The following is a 12,852-nucleotide window of genomic DNA, read 5'->3' as shown; positions in this document are numbered from 1 at the left end:
AGTTATCCAAGAAAACCAGCAAATCCAGCTCTGCCCTGGTGTCACAGAATGACAGTGGAAGGGGTATCAGGATTGAGGGCCAGGAGACCGGAGCTGACAGCCGTGTCACCGACCAGCCGTGTGAGCTCAGGCAAATGCCTGCTCCCCTCTGGGCCTGGACCTCCTCACCTTAATTAAAATGGGGGGGGTCAAGTCACCCTCAAAGGTCATTTTATGACTTTAAATCTGCTTAAGGAGGCTGGATCTCAACCCCAAGATGGGAAATGATTAAAAAGAACCCAAAGTTTCTGCCTAGGAGAAAAACTTCCATTCTGAAAACATACACTGGACTCCTCAGTCCTTCATCCTCTCACAAAGGCAGCAGAGATCATATTGTGACTAGAATCATGTTAAAATGAAAACAAACAACTTGGCTCTTCACTTATCTTCAGAATAGGCACCTGGGAACCTAAACGCATGCTCTGACAGCCTGGGGCAGGTTCCTGGGAGAGTGCGTCACTGGAGGGGCATCTGGGGCAGTAGCTTGCATCTTTGAGGAGCTCAGGAAATATTTACTCAATAAAACAGGAGAACGTGCTCATCTGGGGACGGGAGTCCTTTTCAATCATGATTATTTTTTACTGACAGCCCTTGTGAATTATCTTTAACACCTCAAAGGGAAGTGGGTCTCTGAAGATAAGATTTTTGGGTAAACATTGGGAAGGCCCTGGGGATAATATGTAGAACATGGGCCATGTCAGAGGGAACTGACGGAACACATGATGAGACACACTGAACGGGAGTCGGTTGATGAAAGCTGTGTTCCTCATCTTAGAAAAGCACTAAAAATGGCACCAGTCTCCTTCTTTTTCAGACCACCATGAAGGACACAGAGGAGTCTTTGGAATAACTTCTAGAAGTTACGCTCTTGGAACCAAAACAAACATTGTTTCCCCCTTTGACAGTGATTTAGGACCCAGGAATCTGAAAACAGAAGTACTTTCACCACCCTACTTCAAACAAATGACAATTTAGATTTGGAAAAACCCCAGATTGTTAGTGCTTTCTTCTTCCCTGAGACAATCTGTCTCTCAATCTCTCTAGGCAAGAAAGAATAAAGAATACACCTCAGTCACTAAGTTTGCTTTTTACCCACAGCAAGCACTTCCTTGACGTCAAATCCATAAACATACCTAGTCGCACCACTTCTCCACAGTCAGGATCATGAGCAACTTGCAATAAAGTTTCTTCCACATCTCTGTTTTTTCCAGGAGGGTCCATAATATGATTTATTTGTTGCTGTAAGGTTTTGGGCAATGTCATTAGCTGAGTGAATTGTCCTTCTGGGCTTTTATCTATCTAATGGGGAAAAAAAAAAGATAATGTCTATGGAAAGTCCTTTGAATTCTCTAACGATTCAAAGAAACATGGCTTCTCCTTCAAGTCATATAAACATACATGAACCCATTCCCTAGACTGGGCAGCACACTAAGGAGACCTGCTCCTTTCTGAAACTGAAGGCACAAGAGTTCAGATGCTAAGTTCCTTCAAAAAGGCCAACTCTTTTCCTATAGTAATCCACTTTCACATGAGAAAAGAAGAGAAGCCTCTTTAAAGGATCAATTTCTGACTCTCAGTTTTAAAATTTCTATTTGTCTTACATCCAGCAGTTGAAGGAAGTGAGGCTGCTGCTAACATTCACTGAGGCTCAGCAAATCCAGGCACTCAGACTCTCTCTCCCACTTTAAACACAGGGGCACTGAGCGACACAGCCAGGGTCATACCGCCAATCGGAGCGAGCAGCGTCTAACCACATGTCTCCTGCCTTCTGGGCCTTTTTATTCATCATGCTGTATTTCATTAACTGTGGGAATAAACTGAGGACAAGGACTAAACTTACTCGCTTTTAATCCCCTGGCACACAGTAGGTAGTCAAAAAACACTGGTTGAGTAAGGGAATGAATAACTGAATCAATAAAACTTAGTTGTCATTATTTCTTAAGTATGATTAAATTACACCAGTGGTTTCTGTGCCCCACATATTCTAAATACATCAAGCTGAAAGATAAATACAGAAATAAAACATACAAACTGTGCATCAGACTTGACTTTGAATCCAAAGTTAGCCACAGAGCCAAGGCCACACCTAGCCTGCCTAACTCCTAGTCTAACATACTTTACTTCACGGAACTAAGTTTTTACAAAATCATGTAAACATTGCCTGCCTGCCAAGGTGAGAACCGGTAGCACCGCCCTCAATGAATGGCTCATCCCATTATTTTTCAGGTAAGAATCTGTCTTGTATTCTTTTTTTTTTTTTTTTAAAGATTTTATTTATTTATTTGACAGAGAGAGACACAGCGAGAGAGGGAACACAAGCAGGGGGAGTGGAAGAGGGAGAAGCAGGCTTCTCATGGAGCAGGCAGCCCGATGCAGGACTCAATCCCAGGACCCCAGGATCATGACCTGAGCCGAAAGCAGATGCCTGACTGAGCCACCTAGGTGCCCTGTCTTGTATTCTTTCAACAAATGTTTAGGTTTTAACTTTGACTAAGGGAACAGCAAGAAAAAAACTAGACAAATGAATGTATTAAATTTTAGATTCAGATTTTCCAGATATGACTAACTTTCTTATTAACACTTAGAATTCATTCATTCTACCACTTTTTTTCATTTAATAAGTATATGAGTAGTAATGTCTAGATTTTCTAGTTTCCTATAAAATTTATGCAAAGAAGAACAAAGTACTATTATCTAGTGGCTCCAGTAAAAATTAAGGTTGTTGGGCGCCTGGGTGGCTCAGATGGTTAAGCGTCTGCCTTCGGCTCAGGTCATGATCCCAGGGTCCTGGGATCGAGTCCCACATCGGGCTCCCTGCTCCTTTGGAGCCTGCTTCTCCCTCTGCCTCTCTCTCTCTCTCTCTGTCTCTCATGAATAAATAAATAAAATCTTTAAAAAAAAAAAAATTAAGGTTGTTTTTTTTTTAACCTGAATATTTCATATTTATCATTAAAAAGATTCTAAATTCACAGGATTTGAACTCTATTTAGCTTTGCTTCAATAAATGACAAAAACTGTGGACATTACTGTATAATATATTAGAAATAACATATTTTGGGGCTAAGAATTGAGATTAGTCAAAAGGATCTTCTATTACTGTAAGGCTTTATCTATGAAGCTTTCAGGAATTTCAGAGATACCAAAATGGCTTGAGTAGTATGAGGAGTTAAAAAAAGAGTATTTGCCACTGCTTTCTCTTGAGGAAAAGAATGCACTGGAATTTTTGCTTGAAAGACAAAATATTAGGTGACATTTTCAAATAAATTGTTAAATTCTGTGTAATTATCCTTTTTGATTCTCATTAAAACATGGAAGTGAAAGCATTCAGTTAAATCGTGAGAATCAGTAAATAAAGGAGAAGAAATTTTTTAAAAAATCGTGAAAGTCAAACTGCATTTTAAAAGCAGATAAGACCACATACTACTGTATGGTTCCATTATATGAAGTGTCCAGAATAGACAAATCCATAGAGGCAGAAAACAGATTTATTGGTAGCCTGTCGGGAGGGGAAGCTAGGAACTACCAACGGATGTGGGGTTTCTTTTTGGAGTGATGGAAATGCTGTAAAATTAGACTGTAGTGATAGTTGCACAACTCTGTGAATACTCTAAAAACCACTGAATTTTATGGTATGTGAATTATATCTCGATAAAGCTGATGTTTTAAAAAAGCAGATGTGGTCATCTGATACTGGATGCTGTGTTGTACCACCCAGATGCTGGCTTAAGGGCCAAGGTACTCATTTCACTAGTTGCTGGGAAAGTTGGCTGAATCCCCCTCTTAGAGTCCCTCCTAGACTTGTCCTCAGCCGAAGGGAGCTGCCTGGATCCAATGACTGGACGATGCAGGAGTACAAAGGCCTGGCCTCTCTGCCCCAAGCTGGGACAACCAGGAAAGGCCATCTAGTTCCACAGCGCCACCGTAGGATCAGATGAGGGCTTGTTTCAAATCCACTCAATCCCGATCCTACACAATAGGTACCAGGAGCAGTCCTAAAGAGCATAGTCTATGATGGCATTTTAGAGCTGACATACTATGGAAGGCCAAGTGGAAGCCATGAAGCTGCCATTTTACCTCTTATACAAAATAGTAATTAAAAACAACAACAACAAACACCACATCTCAGGAGGAAAAGCAGAGATTAGTGCTATCTGCAAACCTAAATGATGCAGGGGTGTGATGTTTAGTTTTGTGTGACTTGGCTAGGCTATAGCGCTCAGTTGCTTGGTCAAACATTAGTCCAGATGTTATTATAAAAGTATTTTTTAAAGATATAATTAACATTTAGGTCAGCAGACTCTGAGTAAAGCAGATTACCCTCTATAATGCAGGTGGGCCTCATCTAATCAGTCAAAGGCCTTAAGAAAAAAGACTAAAGTCTCCAAGGAAGAAGGAATTCTGCCTCCAGATTGCCCTCAGACTTAAAAAAACTACAACATACTCTTCCCTGGGTCTCCAGCCTGCTGGCATGCTCTGCAAATTTCAAACTCGTCAGCCTCCACGATTTAATTCCTTAAAATAAATCTCTCTCTCTCTATATATATATATCCTACTGGCTCTGTTTCTTTGGAGAACACTGACTAATACAAAGGCTAATAGTCCCCATCATATTTCCATTAAGTTTGGCCCTCGCAAAATCCAAATGGGCTCTGGAAGATTATCCAGACTACCACAACTCAACCAAGTAGAAGTCCCAGTTACATCTGCTGTGCTGGACATGGTAAATCTGTTAGAGCAAGTCAACAGAACTGCAGGTATCTGGAAGGGGCCAAGACATGGGGAATGCATTCTTTTCCATCTTTATTAGGAAGGAGGATCAGAAGCAGCTCGCATTCATGAGACAGACAATAGTATATCTTATGGTTTGCCTCAGGGCTATGTTAACTCTCCCATCCTCTGTCGTAAGATACCCCAAGGAAACCAGACTATGTGGACATTCTGTATAATCTCAGGCTGATCCAATACATCAACGGTATGTTGCTACTGTTACCTGGTAAACAATAGGGGCAAGTACATTGGAGTGCCTGGTAGATAAATGTACTCCAGGGGGTAGAAGATAAACCCTATGACGTTTCAGGAGTCTATCACATCAGTGAAGTGTTTAGGGCTCAAGTGGTCTGATGCATGGTGGGACATCCTCTCCAAAGTAAAGATCAACTTCTTGCATCTCGCACCTCTCACTGCTAAGAGTGAAGCATGAGGCTTGGTAAGCTTCTTCAGGTTTTGGAGGCAGCAGATTCCACACTTGGCTGTAATGTTCAGACCCATTAACCAAGTGGTAAAAAAGGATGCCAGGTGTGTGAGGCTCAGAGCAGAAAAGAGCTCTGCAACAGATCCAGGCAGCAGAGCAAGCAGCCCCCCACTTGGGCCATACAACTCTGCAAATTCTATAGCGTTAAAGGTGTCTTTGCTAAAAGAAGCCACAGGAAGCTTGTGGTAGGCTCCCAGTAGGAGAATCACAATGTAGCCTGCTAGGGTTCTACAGCAAGACCATGCCATCTGCAGTGAAAAACAAGACCTCATTTGAAATCAGCTCCTAGATATGAGACCCTGGTAGAGATGGAGCTTCTAACCATGGAGCAACAAAAGACCATGCATCAAGAACCGCCCATCACGAGCTGAGATCTCTCATATTCACCAAATCTTAAGATCAGGTAGGCTCCACAGTAATCCACTGTAAGATAGGAGAGGTACACTAGCATTCGACATGAGTAAGGCCAGAGGGCACAAGTCAGCTGCACACACAGGAAACCCAGGCCCCATAATATCCACTATGCACTGCTGTACCAGTGCATACCATCCTATTTCTCCACTGGTTCATGCATATGGCTACATGGAGGATCCCTTGTGACTGGCTTTTGGAGGATAAAGGATGAACTTGCTGCATGGATGATTTGGCTTGGTATGTACAAGCTGAAAATGATGCATTACAGCTTCACTCAGGGATAGCCCTGAAAGACATTAATGAGGCGAAATCGCTCCAAAATGGGTATGCTTCAGGCAGTGCACCTGGTCATCCACTTTACATGGAAAAAGTGGCCTCAGGAAAGAAGATACAAAGACCCATGGGGAGTGAAGCATGGTTCGCTGGTTGGTTGGGCCCGAAAGGAAAAAGACTGGAAGACTAAAGACAAAAAACTAGGGAGAAAAGGCATGTGGATGCATCTATGGGAGTTGTGCACAAAGTGTGAAGATCTTTGTATTTTGCTAACGTCCACGAGAAAGCATCCTTCACAGAAGAATCACCAATAACCAAAAGAACAATTCAGCCAGTTAATTCACTAGTCTCTGTCATCCCAGGGCTGGCACAATGGTTTTTTTTTGTTTTAAATTTTTATTTATTTATTTGACAGAGACAGACACAGCGAGAGAGGGAACGCAAGCAGGGGGAGTGGGAGAGGGAGAAGAAGCAGGCTTCCTGCCTAGCAGAGAGCCTGACACGGGGCTCAATCCCAGGATCCCGGAACCATGACCCGAGCCAAAGGTAGACGCCCAACAACTGAGCCACCCAGGTGCCCCTGGCACAATGGTTTTTAAAAGGAGTAGCCATAGTGGCAGGGAATGAGGCTCTGCCTAGGTCCAAGGCTGACTTAGCTACTGCTGTTGTTAAGGTCTATCCTGAGAGCAACAGAAGCCAATGCTGAGATCCTGGTAATAGGATCATCTCTTTTTTTTTTTTTTTTTTTAAGATTTTTATTTATTTATTTAACAGAGAGAGAGAGAGAGAGAGCGAGCACAAGCAGGCAGAGGGGTAGACAGAGGGAGAGAGAGAGGGAGAAGCAGGCTCTCTGCCGAGCAGGGAGCCCGATGCGGGGCTCGATCCCAGGCCCTGGGATCATGACCTGAGCCGAAGGCAGCCACTTAACCGACTGAGCCACCCAGGAGCCCAGGATCATCTCTTGAAACTAACCAGCCACTTGGTGGAAGTTCACTACATCGGACCCTTTCCACCTGGGAAGGGGCAGGTAATTCATCTTAATTGGAAGTAACACATATTCTGAGCATGGGTTTGCCCTTCTTGCTAACAGGACCTAGCCAGCACCATTACAGGGCCTACAGAATGCTTGCTTCACCAACATGGCTGTACCATGTAACATCACTTACGGGACCCATTTTAGAGCAAAAGAGGTACAGAGGTACAGCAATGGGCACAGGACCACGACTCCACTCTTCCTACCATACACTGCACCAAAGCTACCAAACTGATAGAACAGTTCTCAAAAAGGGGAAATCTGGGGTCCACACAACAAAGAATTATCCAGCCTAAAATGCTAAGAGTGCCATCATTAAAAAATCCTATGACAGAGCACTGAGCCAGCAGCTTGGAGATGATACCCTGTGAGAATGGGGTACAGTACACATCCTAAATTAATGCCGGTTATATAGTACCTCATTCCCAACTGGTGGAATGCATAGGTCTGGGAACCAAGGGATGGAAGAAGTACCTTGCTTCCCATTGTTCCCAGTGACGCACTCAGGAAATGTGTGCTTCCCATCCCTACAACTTTAGGACTTTAAACTTAAAGCTAGGACTGCCACTCCTCTCTTCAGATTCCATGCCCAAAGTCCAGCAGACACAGAAAGGAGTAGCGCCACGGTGGCAGAAGTAACTGATCCTGATCATCAGAGGTAGGGCTGCTGGTACACATCTCTTAGTACCCTGTGCCCAACTTTGACGGTAAAGGGAAAGGGCAGCAATCATAGCCTGAAATAGGCAAGGTGACCGGGTCTCAGATGCCTCAGGGATGAGAGGGTTTGGGCCACGTCGTCTAGCCCAGCACAAGTGCAAGATGGGGGTGAAGGGAGTTTTGAATGGGGAGCATGGGAAGGAGCAGGTGGGCGTCAGTTACAGCCTCAGCAGCGCTGGGAACTGTAATTCAGCCCACGAATCTTACTCTTGTAAGCTTCCCCAGGATAAGAGATCAGTTAGAACTTAGATCATGCAGGCTTTCCCAGGCCATAGTGAGGAATTTGGAATGGTTTATCTTCAGGGTTAAAGAAAATTCCCAGCCCTTTCCCCTTGCTCAGTTTTCTGAAAGTTGGCAGCTAAGCACATTATTCTTCCTGATCCCAAATCAGGGAATAGATGATGTCCCTTTGGAGAAATTCTACAGATACTGACACCAAGAGAAACAGAGACAATGTAGAGAGCAAGATAAAATTTCAAAAATTATAATAAAGACCACTAGAGGGGTGATAAAAGATAATGCATTTGGAAAACAAGAACAGGATGCTTTAAGAAAAAAAGAACATTCAAAGGAAATTAAAAATTTAATAGCAGTGCTAGAAGATCAATTTGAAAAATTCTTCTGGAAAGCAGAACAAAACCCCCGAAGAAACAGGAAGGAGGAAAGAGAAATTAAAAAGATCAAACCAGGAGGTCTGACAACCAGCTAACAGGAATTCCAGAAAGAACAAAGTAAGAAAATGGATATGAAGAAATTATTATAGAAACAACAAAATTTCTTAGAATTGGAGCTCACGAGTTTCCAGACTGAAAAGGCTCATGAAGTGCCAGAATAACAGTGAAAAACACATATACAAAGACAAATCATCATGAAATTTAAGACTGGAAAAAGGGAAAAGACCCTAAACACTGTCCTAGAGCTAAAAAGGTCACATCCAAAGGCTAGCAATCTTTTTTCTTTTAATTTTATTTATTTATTTTTAAAGATTTTATTTATTTATTTATTTGACAGAGAGAGACACAGTGAGAGAGGGAACACAAGCAGGGGGAGTGAGAGAGGGAGAAGCAGGCTTCCCACTGAGCAGGGAGTCCAATGAGGGGCTCGATCCCAGGACCCTGGGATCATGACCTGAGCCGAAGGCAGACGCCCAATGACTGAGCCATCCAGATGCCCCCAAAGGATAGCAATCTGAATGTCACTGGACTTTAATTATTATTATTATTTTTTTTAATTTGAGAGAGAGTGAGAGCGAGAGAGATCACAGAGAGAGAGGGAGAAGCAGCCTCACCACTGAGCAGAAAGCCCGACACGCGGCTCGATTCCAGGACACTGAGATCATGACCTGAGCCAAAGGCAGACGCTTAACTGACTGAGCCACCCAGGACTTTTAAGAACAACACTTAGAAACTAGAAGAAATGATGCTATGACTTAAAAAGTCTGAGGGAAAATTATTTCCAACCTAGAATGTGATATGCAGCCCAAACTATCAATCAGTGCAAGGGTAGAATGTTCAGATGTACATGGTCTCAAAAAATGTACCTTCCTCGCAACCTATGTTAGAGAGGTACTAACAGGTATATTTCACCAAAATTAAAGTGTAGCCATGCAAAAGGAAGATAAAAGATGCAGAAAATCAAAACCTAGCAAAGGAGAGAGGCAGAAAGAACCCTCAGGGTAATAATGAAAAGATGCTCCAGGAGAACAGCCGTGCCACAAGCCTAGAAAACAACCAGTCCAGAAAGAACAGGGCACAGGGAGCTCCAGGAAGAAACGTCCCCAAGAAAAACAAGAAACGAAAATACCTGAGGTGTTGGTGTATGATGAGAGAAGCTATACAGATTTGTAAGAGGGTATGAATTAGTGACAGGAACAAAGAAAATCAAGCAAATGAAGAAAATGAGACAATTATTAACTCCAAGAAAAACAAATCTGTGCAGGAAAGGAAATTGCAAAGTAGTGTATCTCAGCAATGAAGAAAAAGTAAGTTTCATAATAACGTAAATAGTGAATATTAACCTAACCAAAAATTATGAAATCACTGTACGTGGAGCAAGAGGGAGTGAGGCAGGAAGGGAAGTGTGTGTGTGTGTGCAAGTGTGCACATGTGCGTGCATGTTGATGGGAGTGACAAAAGAGAGTAAAAAAATCCTCATCTTTCATAGATGGAGGACAAAAATAAAGTATGAAACAGAAAAAAAATCAAGAGATCACAGTCAAATTATATTGTTTAGAAACAGGGAGGTAAACACAGGACCCACTAATGAGATGAAAGCAGTCGCCTCTGGGAAGTAGCACTGAGAAGTAGGAAGGTGCCGAGTACAGAACTGCTACTTTTTGTTATAAACCTTGAGGTCCCATTTGGTTTTTAAACCACGTGCATGCGTTACGTTAAGAAAAGTAAAAAAGTAAAAAAACTTGCAAAATTCGTTCAACTGACTGGTGGGTATTCTGGGCATTTCATGTTACTCTTTTTTTTTGTTTAAAATAATTCCTTTTTTTTTTTTTTTAAAGTTCCCTTTCAGTTGTAGAAATTCCCTTAATTCTATATTCAAAATAATTAATTGCCCCTATTATTTGGAGGAAGAGCATTTAAAAAGTAAAATACATAAAAAAAAACAACTCTGTGGTTTCTACAGTTTTAAAAAATCTTTTTTTTTTTAAGATTTTATTTATTTATTTGACAGAATGAGAGAGACAGCACACGCAAGGGGAGCGGGAGAGGGAGAAGCAGGCTTCCCACGGAGCATGGAGCCTGATGCGGGGCTTGATCCCAGGACCCCGGGATCAGGATCTGAGCCAAAGGCAGATACCCAACGACTGAGTCACCCAGGCGCCCCGAGTTTTAAAAACATCTTAAATTCAAATTACTTTCTCAAAGGAAAAGTCCTTTAATATTTATTTTCAAATACTTAATAATATCATTTTTAAAGATACCTGGAAAGAAAGTTTCATTTGATATATCAAAAGGAAAGCCAAGACATAATAAACATAACAAGTGAGGAAAAAATAAGCGTCAGAATACCATGTGTAAGTCTGTTTATATAGAACAAAACCAAACAAAAAAAGACCAAACTTCTTCATACATGTGTGTATGTACAAATAAATACAAAAATGCACCCAAAAAGAGATCTGGGAGAATATATGCCAAACTGTCAGTAAGGTTACGTCTGGGGAAGCAAGCAGGATTGGGGACGAAGATGCCAAATTTGAGAATTTATTTTCACTTGTTTTTGATTGGTAACTAGTACACATAATAATTTCAAATGGCAAAAAAGATACACATGGTAAAGTCAGGTCCCTCTCCCACATCAGCCCCAGGTTCCCTTTCCCAAAGGTGGCCTCTTACTACTAGTCTCTTATGTCACCTTTTAGCTTTATTCCAAATACATACACTAGTATGTTTACATTTGAAACCTACTTTTTAAACTGTAAATGTTATTACACTACTCATATTGCTCTAACCCTTACTTCTTCCTCTTAAAATAGCTCTTGCCTTAGAAACACCATAAATTATTTCCCACATACAGTTTACCTCCAGTCTGCCTTGCTGGATCTTATACACCACTTGGGGATTCTCCTGCAATATGTTGCCATAGAGCTCACGAAAGTGGGCTATGTTGGGCTTCACAATATTCAGCACTTTTGTCTTATCCTCTCCAACCACCATCCGAAAGTCGCCTGGTTAAAACAAATGGAAAAACAAATTTTCCATTGAGAGTCCACATCCTGACCTAAAAACTACAGCCCTACACTCATCCCACGCTAGTTCAAGACAGCATCATCCCACATTCAAAACACTGGTTTTTCTTCTTAAAAACATTTTTTTTTTTTTTAAGATTTTATTTATTTGCGAGAGAGAGAATGAGAGACAGAGAGCATGAGAGGGAGGAGGGTCAGAGGGAGAAGCAGACTCCCTGCTGAGCAGGGAGCCTGATGCGGGACTTGATCCCGGGACTCCGGGATCATGACCTGAGCCGAAGGCAGTCGCCTAACCAACTGAGCCACCCAGGCGTCCCTGGTTTTCCTTCTTTAAAACTGTGAGTACATTACCCAAGGAATGCAGGCACTTGTTTAGGGGAAAACAGAGCCTCTCAAATCCTAAAGCCCTTGATGCCAGTTAAAATGCAGTTACCTAAGTGCAAAAGGTAATCATCATTGAGAAGCTGATTTGTTTTTGTTTTTCCAATTGCAGAAGCACCTATTCTTATAATCTTTCATCCTGTGAGCAAAACGCTGTGACCAATCATGGACCTGGGGGCTGTATGTCACCTTAGACGTGTCCTTGCTACTGCTTACTCAGTTTACTCAGCTTGAACCTCCTTGCTGTGTTTGTGCAAGGGCTTTTGCGGTACTTTATGAATATAAAGAACTTTATCTATCATATTTGGTAAGGGCAAGAGCACAGCGAGTGTTAAGAGTCCTAGTAAGACGAGGTTTACATTTAAGATGAACTTTTTGAAAGCAGATACCATTTGTTACATTGCAAGTGGTGAGAAATGAGGAACGTTACATTTGCCTATGGGATGGACTGAGCTGCAGAATAAACAGTTTTGAAGGACAAAGAGCCATTCCGACACAAATTTGAGGTGCCCTGGCCTGCTTATGCCACTGACAATGATAAGCAAGATGTGGAGGGAAAAAGACGATGAAATGTGCAAACTTGAGGGAATGCCTACTGGGCTAATGCGCATTCAAAAAAGGCTGGGTGCGTTGTGAGGGCCTCCCAGGTGAAGGCTGGCGAAAGCACTGTGACTGAAACTTTTCTTGGACAGTTAGAAAGTCATCCAGGAAAGCAGTGAGGTAGCAAGTGTAGGCAGGTACCCCAGATCCTGACAAATTCCCAGGGATCAGGTGACAGTGTAATTCGCCATTTGAACTAGGTTGCTTTTGAGGGTGAGGTGGGCATGATGAATAATTATACCAGGATAAGTAAAAACCGGGCAAACCCAAACATACGGTTACCCTTGCCAATTAATTTTCTTGGAGGGGGTGGCATGGGCAGGAGAGGGAATCATTGAAATTATTATGCGCCACAACAGATATTACTAAACCAAACTGTTGTTTTGTTTTGGAAAAAATACAGATACCCAATAGTATCTTTACTATCCTTCAGTAAGGAATAAA

The 12,852-nt window shown here is 42.1% G+C and overlaps 1 protein-coding gene across 6 annotated transcripts in view; it reads right to left on the bottom strand.

Moving 5' to 3' along the window:
• The window catches only part of TAMM41 (TAM41 mitochondrial translocator assembly and maintenance homolog), a 49,650-nt gene that overhangs the window by 10,539 nt on the left and 26,259 nt on the right, over nt 1-12,852 (bottom strand). For 5 of the 6 annotated variants that reach the window (XM_034997764.1, XM_034997766.1, XM_034997767.1 and 2 more), the window contains 2 exons: nt 11,261-11,406; nt 1,173-1,338 (listed from right to left, as the gene is read on the bottom strand). In XM_034997764.1, the coding sequence (XP_034853655.1) occupies nt 1,173-1,338; nt 11,261-11,406 (312 nt within the window). The remainder of the gene's footprint in view (nt 1-1,172; nt 1,339-11,260; nt 11,407-12,852) is intronic. The other variant, XM_034997765.1, reaches the window with a different exon arrangement.

The sequence above is a fragment of the Mirounga leonina genome, unplaced genomic scaffold (genome assembly GCF_011800145.1).
Source record: "Mirounga leonina isolate KUSES-001 unplaced genomic scaffold, KU_Mleo_1.0 Mir_94, whole genome shotgun sequence".
In the NCBI taxonomy this organism is placed as follows: domain Eukaryota; kingdom Metazoa; phylum Chordata; class Mammalia; order Carnivora; family Phocidae; genus Mirounga; species Mirounga leonina.
The sequence above is the reverse complement of the archived record's forward strand: the minus strand, read 5'-3'. Positions and strand labels throughout refer to the sequence as shown.